Raw genomic sequence first — 18,022 nt, 5'->3', positions numbered from 1 at the left:
GAGCAGAAGATGGGCATGCTGAGAAGGTCTGCAACCACGCCTGTGGCCTTGGGGGTCATTCAGGAACTTGGGAGCAAACAGCCAGGTGACCAGCCTGGCTCTCTCTGTCTTTTTTCCTACAAGGCATGGGTGCTGCCCGCTTCCCCTCTTCCCTGAGTCCCCTAGAGAACCAGGGGTGTATACCAGCCTACAGGTCCCTCCCCAGATGGCAGCACAGGCCCAGCGACACTTCTCTCTTCACATCCTAACTAAAAATGTCCTCACTCTTTCCCTCCCCTCAGAGGTTAGGTGTGGCTCAGGAACGTCTTGGCGAAGGAAGAAACAGGATGGGTCTATCTTTCCCTTGACTGCAACTGATAATGGTCCTCCTGTCCTTGGGGAAAGCAGAGAAAGGCTGAACGGGGCTGCAGGTGGGCCCCGCACTCACGCGCGAGCTCAGACTCGTCCTCTCCTGTACCAGGCTGGGCGTCTCTGCCGGAGGCTTGGTCTGCCCTAAGTCTCCCACTGACGTCCCACATGGGCAGATGCCTCCCCTTTTTCTCTCCCCCAAATCCCTGAAGCCTATGGGAGGCCTCAGCAAACCAGGGGGCTTTTACTGAGACTCTAAACACCTCAGAGTAAAACACACTCAGAGCTGAATGCAACCACGTGGGCCCCCGGGGGGTGGGGGGAGAATTGGGGGAGAGGGCAGAGGCTGCTGTTCTAGAGCCTCAAGGATGGCAGCCAGGAGTGGGCAGGAAACTGCGGGTGATGCCACCAGCAAGTCACTGAACTCCCGAGTGTGATTCGTGTGAAACGGAGAGAAAGACGCGTCTCGCTGGGCTGTCGGGATACACAGGATAGGGCACGTAGACAGCGCGCTGGAGCCAGGGGTGAGCCTGGAGACTCGGTGTCAGCACTAAACCCACATGATGACATGCACGGGTGACCCCCTTTCCCAGGAGCACTTACCTGCATAAAGGGGTAGGGGAGGGTTTTTAAGAGGAATTACCTTCTTTCTGTTTGCTGGCAAAGAACAGAAGGGCAGAGTGTGGCAGAGGAAATTCTGGAGAAGGTTCTTGGAGGGTGGTGGAGAAGCCATTTCGAGGGACAGCCTGCCCCTTTGTGTGGGGAGGGGAGGAAAGGAAGAGGTGCCAGTATACTGGAGAACATCTAGAGCCTTCCCTTGGCTGCCAGTCGAAGCCCCCTAGCAATGGGGACCAGGCCAGCAGCCTCAACCCGAGTAGGTACCCCAGAGATGTCATGAACCCCTTTGGGCCTCTGCACCCTGTCTACAGCTGCTTCCCACCTGGGGTCCTGAGACCGGAAGTATGGATGATGTCCCCAACCCCTCCAGCCTGAAGCCATGGATTGGGCTTCCACCCCCCCACCAGCCCTGCCCCCACAGCACGGCCTACAACACTACCGACCTTCCGGTGATGGTTTTGGGGAGGGTAGGCAGCTGTACAAAGATGTACAAACATGGGAGATGAAGGCCAAAGGGATCAATGTCCTCATAGCAAAGCAGGCCGACACCTCTCAGCCACTTCAGACTTCCCTTCTCATCTGACAACTCGGACTTCTTAGAATCAGAGCACCAGGGAAAGCCACCAATCTTTTAAGAAAAAGAAACCCTTCCATGAGGGGAAGCCACCCAAAGAAAGAGGCAAGAGCTACCAAGGTTTACTCATTTTTATTTTTTATAAAACAAGCTACAAATACCTCCCTCTGTCCTCACAAAGGCAAGCCACACAACACAGCCCACACGTGTGAGAGAGAAGATCCAGGGTTGGGGAGGAGGGGTTCTGAATTTCCACAGGGGGGCGCCCTCTCTGTGTTTTCATGCTTCCTCCAGGCCCAGGAAAGGGGCTGGGGCCTCTGGAAGGTCCATCCTGCTCTAGCGCGCTGTGTCATCTGTCCAGGCCAATGCTGGGGGCGAGGGTTGGGGGAGGCGCTCCCTTTCCTCCTTACCACGTTGGGATGGGGCCTCCAGTCACCCCTGAGACAACCTCTCGGACTTGCTCAAGAACCTTCTCTAGCATGAGGCCCCACCAGAGCATGTCCTGAGGAGGGTGCGCTGACCCCCCAACTCCACCCTGGGCACTCTCTGAGGAGAGCCTTGAGTGGGCCCGTGCTTCTGGTGCCAATGCCTTCCAGACCGGAAATGGATACACTGTCTGCTGAGGTGGGTGCACTTATGGGAATGCTGGGTGGGATACAAGATGAGGCCAGAGTTCCAGGACCAATCTGCTAGGGGCACCGGTCCTGGGCCACCTGTCCTTCGATGCTGCCACGGCTGCTCATGGGAAGAGACACTCAGTGTCACTTGTTGCTGTCTAATGGCTGTCTGAATGGGCACGGCCACCGGGCAGAGGAAGGCTGGTCAGGCTGCTGTGGAATCCCAGAAACATGTCTGTGGAAGGTGAGGCCTGGATTTCCCCCTAGCTGGGTTATTAGCCCTACACTTCCAAGGGGGGCAGAAGTTGAAGGCCCAGGATCAGTTTTGCTCTGGAATTGGCCTTGAGCCTAGAAGCCCTTAGGAGCATTTGAGGGAGAAGGAAAAATCTCAGTATTGGGTTAAAAAACAAATAAACCACTGAGTCACCAACAAGATGACCAGTTGAGCTCCTCCCTCAGGCTTGTCATCACCACTGAGGACAGAATGGCCTGCGAGATACAGAGTGGAGATGAAGACCCCGTCTGACCCCACTGCTGAGAGGGCCAGTCTTGGGAAGCCTTGCTTGTGCGTTTGCAGGGGGCTGGCAGCACACTCATCAGTGCTGGCCTCTGTCCGCTTTCCTCCATGGCTTAAACATCAAACATCTACCAAATAGAAGGTCCCACTGTCTCTTTTTCTTCTTTGCCTCCCTTCTCGTGCTTTACAGAGTAGACACTAACACAGGCAAAAATGTTTCAAAGGACCTAATGCAAATCGTCTGGGGATCATTTGCTCAGTGGGTCACGAAGATCCTGGCATACCCACGGATGGATTCTGTTCTGGGCCGCCTGAGGGTCCGGAGAGTAGGACCATGTGGGGATGTGAGAACGGGTGCCTGGGCTGGCTAATGCCCTCCCTCCAGGGGGCATCTCCATCTGTCCCCCAACCCAACCTCCCTTGAGAAGGCCAAGTGCCCAGTGACCTGCGAGATCTGACAGCTAAAGCAAGGGCAGGACCCTCCTCCCCCGAGAAAAGAACCAACAGAGTCTACACACAGGGGTTGGCCTCCAAATGGAATCCAGGTGGGCTGGGGATACAGTCCTGGGGTCTAGAAATCGGGGCCATGTGTCCACAGCCCCCACAAGGAGGGCAGGAAGAGGGAGGGGAATGAACAAACAGCAATACCAACGCCTGTACAAAAGAACTATACAATTTACATATATATTTATGTACAGTATATAAATCTCTTTCTTCTCAGTCCCAACAACAAACACCCGCCCGCCCACCCTTCCCACAACAAAACCCCTCAAAGTTGTCAGTAGCAAATCCAAAAACTTACAATAAGAGAGAGAATAAACAGTCTTTTTCCCTTTCCTTTTCCCACTGGTATTAGATACTGGTGTTTTAAAATGAAACCCAAAAGAAAACACGCAAATCAGAGTTATTGAAAGTGCAAACACGGTGGGCACCACTTATGTCACACGGGATGCGGCCGGGCCAGGGGAGCTGGGGAAGTTTTGATGTAGGGTGGTCCGTCCTGCCTCCCTGGTCTCTCCACCTGCCCTTTGGTTTTCTGCTCCTTAGACGAGGCGTCCTACTGGGAAAGGGAAACAGAAGCAAGAGGTCAGAGGTGGGCCAACTGCACACATTCATTTCCTCACAAGAGCAGCCTGTTAGAGACGGGCTGGGCAGGACGCAGGGAGCCCAGACTTACAGGTAAGCCCGTGTTTTACCAACCCATCCTTTGCCCGCATGGAGCACCACTGTGACCCCTGAAGCAAGTCTGGCATTCCAGAGAATGAGGCCTTGCCCAGGAAGCACGGCTGGGGGAATGCAGCCCCTATGGGCCATCTGACTCCCAGACACTAGCCGTTCAACCTGGGAGAGAGCAGGCGTGGCTTTATATTCAGGGATGGCGGATCCTTGTAGAACGAACCAATCTTTCCCTGTGTCCCCAGCAAACAAAAATGGAAAATGGGAGCCTAGATAACTTGGCCAGCTCCTCCACTCGGGCCAGACTACCAGTGCTGCATTTAGGGGGCCCACGGAGGGGACCCCAGAAAGAAGGCAACTTACTGAATGGGTTTGGACCGGCTCATTTTCCCTGGGGGGCGCTGCTGAGACCACCACCTGCAACAAACGGGAACATAGGACACTCAGGGGGCCTTGACCCAGAGAACTGGTGGGGCGGGGCTTCCTCTGTGCCTGGGTGGCTGTCTCCTCCAGCCCCTGGAATGAAGAATGGACTTAGGAGAGAGAGATTGTGTGGCCGTGCTTCCTGTTCTGTGGGTGTTGTCCCTCTTCTGCCTGGGTGAAGCCACCGCTGACCAGCACCTTTAAACAAAGTCTCTTTTCCATAAGGCCAGGCCCTCACGGGAGCACCTCTCTGAAATCCTCCAGCTATTAGCTAAGAAGGGCTTTGATGCCAATGGACATTTGCATAACCTTCCTGGGTCCCGGTTCTCCATGTCACAAAACATCAGGGATGGAGGGAATCTTAGTGACCACCTGGTCCCGCCTCTTCACCCAGCAAATCTGGAAACTGAGGCTTGGAGCAATTGCATGAGTTAACCAAGGCCCAAGCCTCACTCTGCTAACACCCACTCTGCCCCATAGGGTGCTGATGGGTCTTGAAGGCTCCTGTAGGGCCCAGGGCTCCTTGAGGAGGAGTGGGAGCTGGGCCAGCTCCGCGTGACCCCAGGAGGCTGTGTGACATTGCGCACGTACCATAACCACGCTGGGCCAGTCTACAGAATGGGAATTGGGGCCACAGCTGTGCCGCAGGGCTACCTTGAGGACGGACTGAATTCATAAAGTGGAGAAAGGGCTTTGAAGAGCGTGAGGTACTGCGGGAACCCACACCCACCCATGGGCCATGCGGACCCACAGCTCAACGCTCCCCTCTCCCTGTTACGCTAACATTCCTAAGACCTGAGAGCAACAGAACCCCAGTTGAAACTGGGATGTCCGATTTTACAGATGAGGAAATGAGCCTGGGAAGAGAGTGATGGGCTCGGGCACCAGCAGGTGGGCAGTGACAGAATCCCACCTGACTCAGAATCCCATCGTTCATCTGCTCTGTACAGTGGCAGCTTCTCTCAGTTGACAGCAGGAAGATTCACAGAAAGAGAGAGGTAAGGGGAGGTGCCTTAGTTGAGCCACAGGGCCAAGCAGAGACTTGGGGAAAGGAAACACCCGCTGGGGAGGACCCAGCCCTCGCTTGGAGAGGCTTAAGGCACGAATCCTTTACCTAAATCTCGTCATTTACCCTGCAGGGCAACTTTATATGATAGTTACAAAATGATCCAATCATCCCCATGTTATGATGGGGGCACTGAGGGGAGATGGCGTAGCTTTTATGTGTGAAGTGAACTCAGGCCTGGCTCTGCCCTCCCAGCACCACGCTCTTAGGGGCACGGGGGTGTGGGGGAGGAAAGGCCGGATCCCGGGGCATCCTTGGGCAACGCCAAAGGAGGGATGGGATGTTTCACAAATGCAGGAACTAGTCTCCAGTCTGCCTGCCTCATGTGATGGTGCCCATCACCCTGATGAAGACGGTTTATTCACTGGGGAGGACAAGCCAAGAAAGAAGGCCCGGCCCTCAGAACGTTTGACCCCCTCATACCGTGCCGACAGCTCGGCCCCCAGTGCAGTCTGCTGAGTAAAACTACCAGTGTTCATGAGACATTTCCAGAAAATGTGGTCTCTGAGACCCAAAGCGACACTCGTTCCTAAACTGCCTGTGCTCCCCCAGCCCCCTGGAGCCCCCCCACCGGGCCTGCAAGCCCCTCTCAGCCCACCAGAGGGCACCGCGTGTCACCAGATGGCCAATGCTGGGCTCGGGCCCCACATAACCTTCTACTCAAGTGGATTTTCTGCCACTCCCCAGAGCAGAGGGCCCCAGGGAAGCTGCCTTCAGCCCGTGGGCGCGCTCCTCTACTACTACCAGTTTCTTCTGTGCGTTCACCACAGACTGGGTTACTGGGCTAAGTGCCTCACAGGCACCATCTTGTTAAATCTTCACACCAAATCTATGAGGTAGATGCTATCACCTCCATTCTGCAGACAAGGAGGCCAGAGAGTTTAGATGACTTGCCAGAAATTATAGGGCTAGCGAGTGGCAGAGCCGGGATTTAAAAGCCAGGTCTGTCCGACTCCAGAGCTTCTGTTCTTCATCCACAGCCCCAGCCCCAGCCTCCCCTATGCCTCCCATTAATGGCCCTTTCTCTGGCAGGAGAAAGCACTCTGGGGGCCTCCCTGGGCAACTTGACACGAGAGCCTCGGCCGAGTCTGGGTGAGGAGGAGCAGGGCTCCCTAAGTATCACATCCCAGGGGACAGTTCTCCTGGGTGCTCCCCTCAGGTCCTAGGCAGCAGGCAGCGTTGGCAGACCCTGGCATCTGGCAAGGCTTCCGAGAAAGGCCCGGAAGCCCCGCTCTGCTCTGCAGACAAGAGGTCCCCTCCCTCGGCCTCTCCTTGGCTTCTGTGTGGTGCATAGACTAGAGGGTACTGAGGGCAGAGTCATTACAGACTCCTGTGAGTCCGTACCCCCTCGGTCCCTCCATGCTCCTGGGGCTGGGCTCCACACTAACACTGGGTGGGTTCCTCCGGTACTGACCCCTGCCCGTGCTCTGGGAGATGAGCTCAGACTACAAGCTTTGCTAGAGCAGGTGGCCCCCTCACCCAGGAGGTCATTGGGCAGATAGGAATGGAACGATGCCACGCCTGGTGCTAGCGGGGACACTGGGAAGACCGTGCTACAGGGTGGGGATGCGGCTTCCCCAGGCAATAATGGTAAGAACAGGAATGTTGAACTTGTATCCAGTTCCTTCACTGTCCCAGGGGCTGGATAAATGCTTCCACTCACTGTCCCACTGAATCAGCACAATAATCCTATGGGGTAAATACCCTGGTTACACCCATTGTACAGATGAAGAAACTCAAAGCCAGAACAGTTGTGTGGTTTGTATATGGTGAAGGAGCGAGTCTGTAGCTGAGGCAGGGTTTGAGCCATGACACTGCCCTGCGTCCTGGGGGAACACACAGAGCCTCCTCGATCACACAGGAGGGGCCGGAGCAACGAGCTCACTCCTCCAGGGTCATGGACCCCAGAGGCAGGGCCAGAACCAGCTGTGGAGTGGGGAGGTCCCGAGACAGGGTCCCTAGTGGTCATTCATCCACTTCCTGGGCTACGCATTGGGTTCAATGTCAACTGAGGATTAGTGCCAGGGAAAGCCCTTATGTTTTCTCCCTGGGCAAGCTCAGCTTTATCGAAGCTTCCACTTCAAATAAATTGGTATGACCCGCCCAGACCCCTCACCTGCACTAGAGAACCACCCATCCTTCAGGTGTATCCAACTTGACATGTCCAGACCATACTGGTTGTCTCCCCCCTGCCCCACGTGCTCTGCTCCTCCTTCCATGTCGCCCAACTCCGTGAACAGACACCCCCCTCCAGTTGCCCGAGCCCACCTCCATCCCTCTATCCACTTGGTCACCAGAACCACAGCTCGAGCTATCTCGAATCCACTCGCTTCACCCCTGCTGTGCCTCTGTCATCTCCCGCCACAGCCTCCGGTGGGTGCCTTGCTCGTCTGCAAACCCATTTCCTGCACTGCAGCCTGAATGATTTTTTATTTTCTTTTTATTTTTTTTTTAAAGATTTTATTTATTTACTTGACAGACAGAAATCACAAGTAGGCAGAGAGGCAGGCAGAGAGAGAGAGGAAGAGGAAGCGGGCTCCCTGCAGAGCAGAGAGCCCGATGCGGGGCTTGATCCTAGGACCCTGAGATCATGATCTGAGCCGAAGGCAGAGGCTTTAACCCACTGAGCCACCCAGGTACCCCCTGAATAGTTTTTTAAAGCAAAACCCATCCAGTCATTTCTCTGCCCCAGCCCCTGTGACAGCTCTCCGCGGACCTTATGAAGCTGAGACTCCCCACTTGCCTCCTTTCAGCCCTTGGCTGCTGCCACGTTCAAATACGCATTTCAGCCCCACTGACATCTTCCTCTACAACAGTCCTCGCCTCCACACCTGCACCCTTCAATTGCCGCAGCTGAGAATCCCCGCCCCCCACTGACGCGCTGGCTCGGCCATCTTGTACCCGTGGCTCGGGTATCGGTCTAGACCAGGGCTCAGCAAACTTATCTGTCAAGGACTAGGTAGCTATTTTAGGCTTTGTGGGCCAAGTGGAGGCTGTCATTTGTTCTTCTTTGCTGAAAATTACATCCCTTTAAACATATAAAAAACACTCTTAGCTCTCAGGCCATAAAAAAATAGGCCATGGACTAGATGGGGCCCCAGGGCCATGGCTGGTTTGGACATCACTTCCTGCACCAGGTTTTCCAAGGCTGTCCGCCCCTGAGCTAATTTAAGTGCTCTTACACGTGTTCCTACAATACTCCACACTTGTTCTATCATGACAGAGATGGTTAGGTTTCCACCCAAATCCGTGTTCTCCTCCTCTTCCTGGGCTCCCAGCCTTCCTTACTGTGGGGTGTGGCCTGGTAGCCGTTCCAACCCCGGGGATAGGAGAGGGGATGTGTCACTTCAGGACTGGCCCATAAAACTCCCCCACGGGCACGTGCACTGCTCTGTGCTTGACTCCCTCTGGCCGACTGGGAATGGAAATGACCCCCCATGGTGACCTGGAAGCCCATAATAAAAATGACGAATCATTCTCGGCCAAGATCTCAGAGCGAATGCACAGAGCAGTCTCCATTCCTATCTGTCCTCCTGGAAACACACACACACACACACACACACACACACACACACACACACCCCATGACCCAGAATCACATGCTGAACTATCGCATGGGCAAGATGAACAAGTTTCTCCTGTGTTGAACCATTACATGCGTGCCTGGCTTATCCGAACGCATTCTCCCAGCACTCAGCACAATGTCTGTAAATACGTTCCTATCTATCTCCTTGGTAGACCGTGGGAGGACAAGGGTTTTGCCTGTGGACTCCTTCACTGCCCCAGGCATCTCCCCGGAGCCCCCTCTATGGGGGGAGCCCCCGGTCCCTTTGCCTCCGTGGGCCAAGTTCTGGAAGGCCAGGAGCCCGGAAGCGAGCACTCACCTTCTTTGCTAACACCCAGGCAGCCCTTCAGCTCGGGCAGCGAGATGACCTTGTCCTTGTTCAGGTCGCAGTAGTCAGTGAAACGCCGGGCGCACTTCTTGGGCTTGGCTTTCTTCTTCACGTAGCGCTTGAAGGGCTTCATCTCGCGCTTGTTGATGTCGTTGCTGCTGTTGCTGTCCAGCTGGCTGAAGTACCAGTGCACCACTCGCTCCTCCAGGGTGTGGCTGGGGTCCGGTTCTGCAAACCTGGGCCACAGGCAGACCCCCGCCCCGCCCCGAGATCCCCGCTCAGCATCCTGCTGGAGCCACCCACCCTGCCGCAGGTGTCTCCCACAAGGTCAGATGCCGGGGTCCTTGTGCTGTGCTGCCTGCGGCCGGGGAGAAATGGCTCCCCCGAGCCAAAGACCCCCCAGCCCCACTCAGCCAGCAGCAGGATGGAGCTGTCCTCTCCTGCTTGACTCTCAAGACTGGACACTTTATTTTTCCAGGGCCCCCAAGCACGTCCCTCTTATTACATCAGCCTGTCTCACCCTCTACCATAGCCAGGAGTGTTCCTGTACAAGATGGGGGCTCCAGATACACTGGTTAGATTTAATTCACCCAAGTAAAATGCAGCTGGCATCCAAGCTGTCCTCTTGGCCTGGGGTTCTCTGCAGGACAAGCAGCTGTTCCCATAGGAACATGAACACTCAGTAATTGGGACTATGATTGAGCATGCGCACATACCCAACACCAGGCCAGGTTCTGGGACAAACGACCCTGGCCTCAAACTCCTCAGCATCTTGTTGGGACAGAACCCAATATGCTGACACCAGGCAGTGATGATTCGGTGTAAAGCTCCCAGGGTCCGATCCTGTCAGGCACCAAGTACGGTAGGAACTGGAGAGAAGGCAGTTGTGATGGACACAGACAGAGGTTTGAACCTGGCAAGTCCCAGACCTGCTAGGGGTGTGTCTCTCCACGCAGAGGTTTTAAGACTGGAGGTCTGGGATGGACCTGGGAAACCAAAGGTATACTAGAACCCCTGGAGATTTTGCTTAGGAGTACTAGACTATAGGAACCAAGAAGGCTTCCTGGGGTCAAGGTGCACAGTAATGACCACACATCTAACACCGTCCTGTCTACACAGCACATAAAGTGGAAAGACCATTATGTTTTTATGTGTAACAGTTCACACGCCCTACCCATCCATTTGATTTACTTATGCCATTCAGGATGCCAGCTAATAGTTAAAGCTTTTAGAGTCAATGACAAGCCTGTTCCAGAGGGGGTGACTGTAGCTTCTGCTCCCAGGGCTTGGCACTGAGTAAATATGGCTCAGGCCCTTGTGTTCAAAATCCTGGGCACCTTTCCCTTTGTAGCGGGGAGGAAGGCTCAGGTTGGGAGGCCAATACCTTCAAGTTGTCTGCAGAGCCCTGAGCGGAACTACAGCTCTGCCGTGGATCAGAAATGGAGGCGGCGGGGGTCACTGTCACACAGGGATCCCAGACCAGGGGCTCTGGGCTGCCAGCACATTCTGAAACCATATCTGGCAAGAAAAATATCCAAGGCACTTGCCAATACCTTGGGGTTCTTCCCTGGGGTTTCCTGAGTTTTCCAGAAGGGAGGAGACCATCTCTGACCCCACCCTTACAAACGAGCCAGCAAACTCTTTCCCTTTCCCACCCCCAGGTGACCTCAACATTTAGGGGAAAAGAAGTTTCATTACCACAAAAAGCCAGGCATTCCTGCTAAATGCCCGTTGCTAATTAACTGGATTGCAGTCCCGGGCCAGCACCCCTGGGCATCCTGGGCTGATTCCCAGACAGCGCAATTATCGCAACTGCCAGCGGAATGTCACCCCCATGGGTTTAATGCAGGGAGTACCTGGGAAGGTGCGAGGCACCGTCCTCCCCTGGCTCTTTGGGGATCTACCTGGTCTGTCATGGCTCAGAAGGTCTTCAAAACAGACGTGGAGTTACTCGCTGTGGAACTCAGATTTTTGTTTCTGTTGGCATGTGGTATTTTGGTGTTTTCAAACTTCCTTTACTTTACCCACCATATTCACTCTCAAGCCTGCAGGGCAGACCAGGTGAGCAGCGGAAAATTCTCTCTCAAGATGTTCAAGGCACAGGAGGGAGGGTGGCTAGCTCCCTCTTGAGCACCCTGCATGCCTGTGTTCCCCGAAATGTGAGGGAGGCACCCGGGCTGCGGAGGAGAGCCAGGACGAGCCCCAAGGGAGGCACTCCTGCATTCCCACGGAGCGCTCTCTGTGGGCCCCTCCAGCCAGGGGCCATGGGAGCCCTGTGGCGGCAAACGCAGCTCTTTCTTTAACCTTTAGGCTCCGCATAGCGCATAGCGTCATGTCTACCTAGAGGCTGGAATAATAAAGCCTCAGTCGCTGAGCTGGGAAGGGATGAGGTCATCCCGCCCAGCCGCCCTGCCAGGAGAGGCCCGCTGCCTCCAACACATGTTGCTGGGGCTCCCGCCTGTCTGCTTCTCAGGGACTGCACCGAGTGAGCTCCCCCACCTTCCTTTGGGCCAGTCCACCACAAGAAGCAGCTCTTCGCCCCACTTTACAACCTCTGGGAGTTTCCCCCCACATGGAGTGATAATCCTTTGGCTCCTGCTCCCTCTTCTTTCCTTTTCTTCTGACTCTCTCTCCCTGCCCTGTCACCCTTGTCGGCTTGGTCCTGCCCTCCTCACTCCCCCAGCATCTTGCAGCCATGACCCCTGGCCTGACCTGGCCCTGGAGGCTCTGAGGATGCTCGCTTGCCAGGAGGAAGTCCTTTGAGGCCCCTTCAAGCAGTGCCTCTGGGTCCCTTGACCCTGTCACACCCTCAGCCTGTCCTGTGGGCCCCGAGGGGCACCCCTCTTCCTCATTCCAGCTTGCCTAGGGCTCCCTGCTTCTGAACTCCTCTGACTTCCAGAAACCCACATCCTATCCCCACTGCTGATCACAGAGCCCAGCTCTACGTGTGACACTAACAGCTCTAGGGTCCTACTTTGGAACCCAGTGCTTTACCCTGGCCAAACTCCAAGTGTATTTAAAGCAAGAATTTCTTAGCTTTGAGGGATCACGGACCCTTTCGAGAACCTAAACAAAGCTATGGTCTTCTCTGGAAAAATGCATCTGCACGTAGCACTCTGCTGACTGGACTCCCTAAACCTCATCCAAGCTCATGGACTCAGCTGAAGAACCCTTGATCTAGAGGGAAGGAGACTGCAGCCATGGCCCCGGAAGAATGTTTAACCATAAGTCTTCTGCAAGAAGATGGGGCGAGACAAAGGACAGTGGCTGGACGGGTTTGGAAGCTGTTTCCAACAAATATTTCCAACAAAACATAATGGAAAACTACTGATGGTATTTAGTCTACAACTCTGAAAACCAGGTTTCTGGGTTTACAACAGCTTTAAGTCCATACTATGCGTCATACAAAATCAAGTCAAGACTGAGATGGGTCAGGAGTCCGGGTTTGGTCAAACCGGCAGTGGGCGTGCATGTGCAAAAGAGCCAAAGAGAGGCCTCAGTTAGCTAAGGAGAAGCTGAGATTTTCCCAGGGGAGTGGTGGCTGGGTGGGGCAAAAGGGCCTCCCCTAGAGTTTCCAGAAATGTCTCAGTCTTATTAGAGTCCCTTCCATCACAGTTAAGATTCCCCCAAACTTATCGTTGACCTCAAAGCCATACCCCACTGATCCCTCCAGCTCTTGCAGCCTTCCAGAAATATCCTCTGACAACACCGGCAGCTTGCACTCCTAGCTCCAGGCTGACTTACACTGGCACCGAACCTCCAACCGTTCTCTCCCATATGTGCACACAGCCGCCCCTAGAGATCAGAGTTGCTGGATTTCAAATCTGCTCATCAGGTGAGGGCTGGGGACCCTGCATCAGAGGGCGAGATGGTTCCTTACATCACTCCACGTTGGTGGTCTGTGCCACCGGCCTCCCTGCAGAGGAGGCTCTACTCTGCTGAAAGGGTTCATTGCGTGTGTCGAGATATCCAAGCTTCCTTGGATATGGTATGGAAAGTCACACCCACAGGATACCAAATTCCAGATTTTGGAAAAACAAATCCTAAGACTGGTGGCAGCTCTGTCTCTGAGCTGTTTGGGTGGCTGTCCTGTTGACTCCCACCTCCATGGATGGGGGAACCCACTCGAGCCAGGCGCCTCCCTGGTCTGGCCCCATTGAGTTATCTCCCGAATGGAGAGGGGACAGGTGCTGCCCTTGTCCTGCAATGCAGCCTCACCCTGCCAGGCCTGCCCTGGCAGCAACGCACAGCTGGAGAGCCAGCCCCATTCGCCCGAGAAAACTTGCTTTGGCCAACATCTCGGGCCTTGCTCTGCTGTCCCAAGCAGTTTTAAAGAAGGTGAGGCGGGACGGCTTGGAAGCACTAGCCAAGCCAAGCAGACCAACTGAGCCCCATCTGGAGAGGGGTCTGGACCCTGCCAGCTGTGTGGGCGGGTGGGGCTGGGAAATGCCAAGTCAGCCACATTCCAGCCTCTTCCTTGCAAGGCCACTGACAAATAGCTGCACTGGGCAGGAAGGAAGGAGCCACTGTGCGCAGGGTCTCTCCTTGGGGGACCACCAGAAGGCTCACACAGCCCATCCCACCTCCCCTCAAAGTTGACTTTCTCTAGGGCGTGATGGAGAAAGGGGAGGGTTTCCCTGCTGGAGAAGATTCTGCCAGCTGGGATCTCAGAACTCTTCCTTGGGGTCTGATAAATGTTAATGGGCACCATGGGAGGGCCGATCTAAGGGGCAGCTCTCCCTCTGGAGCGCCAGTGGGAAGGACCATGAGGATAATTCAATCATCCCCAAACCTTCACCGAGAACTGCCAGCCTCCAATGACACTTGTCGGCCACCCCTCCCAGCACTGACCGCAAATGGTTCCGTGGACACCCCATTCCACTCTGCCTATTCTCAGATTTGGGCAGTACCACTCCCCCACCCAAAATCGGTCCGGAAGGCCAGAAAAGGAAGCAGCTATCTCCCCTCCCTGCCGTGTCCTATAACTAACAAATCATCTTGAAATCGGATTAATTTCGCTGCTAAAGCTCAGCGAACCATCCCCTCCCCCAGAGCTGTAGTGTGGCCTCTCCTCACCTGTCCCTCCCGATGACGGCTGTAACCTTCCCCACTCCATCTTGCTCCCTTCCCATCCAGCGTCCCCAGAGCCTTCAGGATGATTCTTCCAACATGCTCGCCTAAATCATGGGCGTCGTGCTGCCCTTGGCATGAATCCCAAGGCCCGGCATGATCTGGCCTCTGCCCAAATCTACAGCCTCACCTTTTGCCTGCCTCCCAGATGTAAGCCGTACTTCTCACGGCTCCCTGCACAGGCCCCACCTCACGGCTCTTAAGGTCCCTCTGCCCCAGTCCCTCTAGGTTGGGCCTTTCCCCCTTCACACTGAGGATGTGGCTCAAATGTCATCTCTCTGAAGCCTCCCCTCAAAGGTCCTCCCACCCCCAAGTCCCTGAGGCACTTTCCCATCCTCTGTTGCCACGCTGAGTTCATAGCTGAGTTCATAGCGCAATGACGGGATTGCATACCTCTTCTCTCAACCAGACCGAAGCTCCTCCAGGCCACGGACTTTGCCTCTGTCCCTGTTTGCCCATAGAATCCCACACAGAGCTTACACCAGGAAAGGACAGAGATGTCATGGTTCATACAAAGCCCGAATCTCTAGACCCAACAGGTGGTAGGTTGGGGAGAAGATAGGACTTCTCTGTCCCCTCTTTCCACTGGCCCCAGCAAATGTCCAGCCTTAATTACCAGACCCTGAGAGGAGGGAGGAGGGATCAGATGTGTCTTCCTTGACTTCAGTCTCCTATGCCTACAGACCCAATGTTGCCCAAACTCAGGGCCAAGGCCAGAACCCAGGCAGCCTGGATTCCCAGCTTCTCTTCCATAGTCCTCTTCCAGATGTGCCGCCCAACCTTCAGCTGCTCTGTGCCTTGGTGCTTTCTTCATACAAGGGTGCCTATCTAGGGTCCATCCACACAGTGCCCCAAGTCTCTGGGGCCTGCGCAGGGTGCCATAGGGCTCTGGTGACAAAGGAGGGCCATGGTGAATGATGGCTACGGTTGGCCTCGTGATGAGTCTTGCAGCAGGTGGTGAACCCTCTGATGTGTAGGATAAAAAGGGTACCTTCAGCTGCTTATTCGTTCAACAGATATTTTATTGGGCATCTACTATGTGCCAAGGACTATTCCAAGTGCTAGGAACACAGCAGGGAAGAATGCAGCCCATGTTCCTTCTCCACAGAACTTAGATTTTCATTCAGTAGGGGTGAGACAGACAATAAATAAACCAGCAAAATGTCAGCTAGTGTACGTGCTCGGCTGAGAAATTAAACAGAGGTGTGGAGATAGAAGGTGACCGACAGCCCCTTTAGACTGGCTGGTTGCTAAGAAGGTGACATTTAAATGGATAGTCGGGGCTGGTCACAGAAAGATGGGGCCTGATATTCCAGGCTGAAGCAGTAGCTGGCATGGCGGTCCGGGGGGCAGGCAGGAACCCTGAGGGTTCAGGTTCAAGGTCTATTGGAGGTACTGAGAAGGACAACGGCTGGAGCACAATGAAGGGAGGGAGGACATGGCCAATGAGACCCTCCTGCAGGGCCAGTTCAGGTCAGAGCTAGAACTCGCCCAAAATATAGTAAGATACCTTGGAGGACTTGAAACCCAGGAAGTGGCCTCCTGTACAAGTGCTTCTCTCTCCTTCATCCTGCATCCCCCTGCCCCCGCCTAGATTTCTAGACTATTTCTTGGTTCCCCTTGCCCATATTTTGATTATGAATACAGCCTCTAAGTAACACAATTCCCCATGTGGTTCAAACCTTTCAAAACCCATCAAAACCAAACACGGTCTGGCGTAATAGGAGCTTAAAATGGAAAACATGTTTAGGAAAGAATGTTTTTTTAATCTTTTCCCAAGTCTGTATCTGTATTACACCTTAAAGAGAGAGTTTTTCAAAAGAAAAAAGAAAATCTATTCCCTAAAGACACATGGATATTAAAAACTGTGATTAAAAACATCATACACTTCTTAGTTTTTATTTTCTGCAAAGATCCCTTTGGCCTGCAATTTGAGGGCAAGGCATCAAGTCCTGATGTCCCCTGGCCAGGGGCCCCAGCCTGTGCCCTCAGCCCCTTGTGGGTCCCTTACCTGCTGGCCCAGGAACCGTTCAGTTCTGGTACTTCCCTAGTGCCCTCAGTCTGCCTGGGGCCCAGGCCAGACCATGCTCAAGGGGCGGGCTCCCAAGAAGCAAGTGGGATGCACTTGAAATCTTGCCTCCTCAGGAGCGCTGTGGAAACACAGGCAGGCTCCCCAAGTGGCTGGTCAGGGCCGCCAGCTCCAGGGGGCTGTGGGGGCGAAGCACCTAGACCTGGACTTCTGAAGCCCATGCCCCCTCCTGGGTACTTTTTCCACTCTCTTCTAATAAACACAAGTATCTCATCCCAATTCTTGCCTGAAACAACAGGTATTCCAAGCATAAATCACCACGGCATGGACTACTAAATAAGTTTTCACCATCTCCTCCCACCGACTCTTCTCGAAGTCTGGCTACAGTTCTCTCCACCATAGCTGCTCAATGGTCGAGCACCTGCAGTTGCCCCCAAGCAGCCCCCATCCGCCAGCCTGTCAGCCCCTCTCCATCGTCTCAGACATAGGGCTGGGCCTCCTGGGGAGGCTGATCCCATCCACAGGGTGTGTTAAACCAGAAACCAACCCGAGAGCTCACAGGCCCGTGGGGCTGCTGAGAGTGAGTGCGCTGGACTGGCAGCTTCAGAGAGGCACCCAGGAGGTGGCAAGCTCTGCATTCATTTGGACATGACCTAACCTTGGGCTTCCTGGACAGCCGCCCACACCTGCCTCAGGTGGCAGCATCACTGACAGCCCTGTTTCCCTGCGCCGGACACATGCCCTGTGGTTCTGTGGCTTGCTGGCCAGGCAGCCATGCCAGGGCCTTTTTGGGCCTGGGCCTGTCACCATGCGGGCACTCCTTGCCTTGCTGACGACAGCTCTGCCTCTGGGCAGACGTGGAGGGACTCGCCCCGCCCCCCCTCGGTGAGCCTCAGAGCCCAGAGGCAGGCTGCCCATCCCTGCCGAGCCTGGCTACTTCTTCCACTGTTGAACCCCCTCCACATTCATCCCCTGTTGTGCCTCCTCTCTGGCTTCCTAGCTCCTGACTGTCCCTTCTGTCTCATCTGTTGCCACTCTCCTCTCCTCCTCACCCTGTTCTCCCTGGCCCAGGCCTCCTGGACTATGGATACTCTCTTTCTTGGAGCCCCATTATTCTTTCCTTTTTCCTGGGATGACTCTCCTCCTTTTGCTGGCTCAGTCCTACTTGTCCATCAAAATTCAGCCCAGCTATCACCTCCTCCAGGAAGCCTTTCTGATTCTTCCAGACTGAGTTGGCAAATCCTTCTCTGTTCTTCCACCTCATTTCTCATACTTAGGATGCAATTTGCAAATATCTATCTACAGTCTAGGGTGCCCACCAAGCTACAAACTTTAAAGACAGGAACATGCCTCACATCCTGCATTCCCAGGCCTTAGACCAGTGCTTGGCATGCTGTGTACGTTCACCAGGTGCTGAATGGATAGATGGGTGGATGGATGGATGGATGGATGGGTTGGTGGATGGATGGACGGGTGGGTGGGTGGATGGATGGATGGATAGATGGGTGGATGGATGGATGGATAGGTGGATGGATGGATAGATGGATAGATGGGTAGGTGGATGGATGGATAGATGGATAGATAGGTGGGTAGATGGGTGGATGGATGAATGGGTGGATGGGTGGATGGAT

The 18,022-nt window shown here is 54.6% G+C and overlaps 1 protein-coding gene across 3 annotated transcripts in view; it reads right to left on the bottom strand.

Moving 5' to 3' along the window:
• Positions 1 to 3,344: 3,344 nt before the first annotated feature.
• LOC111148621 (SPARC related modular calcium binding 1) overlaps positions 3,345 to 18,022 on the bottom strand; it is a 166,271-nt gene continuing 151,593 nt past the window's right edge. For 2 of the 3 annotated variants that reach the window (XM_022505345.1, XM_022505346.1), the window contains exons 11-13: positions 9,224 to 9,468; positions 4,214 to 4,267; positions 3,524 to 3,734 (exon numbers count right to left, since the gene is read on the bottom strand). In XM_022505345.1, the coding sequence (XP_022361053.1) occupies positions 4,233 to 4,267; positions 9,224 to 9,468 (280 nt within the window). In that variant the 3' untranslated portion in view covers positions 3,524 to 3,734; positions 4,214 to 4,232. Of the gene's footprint in view, positions 3,735 to 4,213; positions 4,268 to 9,223; positions 9,469 to 18,022 lie in introns of all 3 variants that reach the window. The other variant, XM_022505347.1, reaches the window with a different exon arrangement.

Source organism: Enhydra lutris, unplaced genomic scaffold, assembly GCF_002288905.1.
Source record: "Enhydra lutris kenyoni isolate GAN:26980312 unplaced genomic scaffold, ASM228890v2 scaffoldscaffold20, whole genome shotgun sequence".
Lineage (NCBI taxonomy): Eukaryota > Metazoa > Chordata > Mammalia > Carnivora > Mustelidae > Enhydra > Enhydra lutris.
The sequence above is the reverse complement of the archived record's forward strand: the minus strand, read 5'-3'. Positions and strand labels throughout refer to the sequence as shown.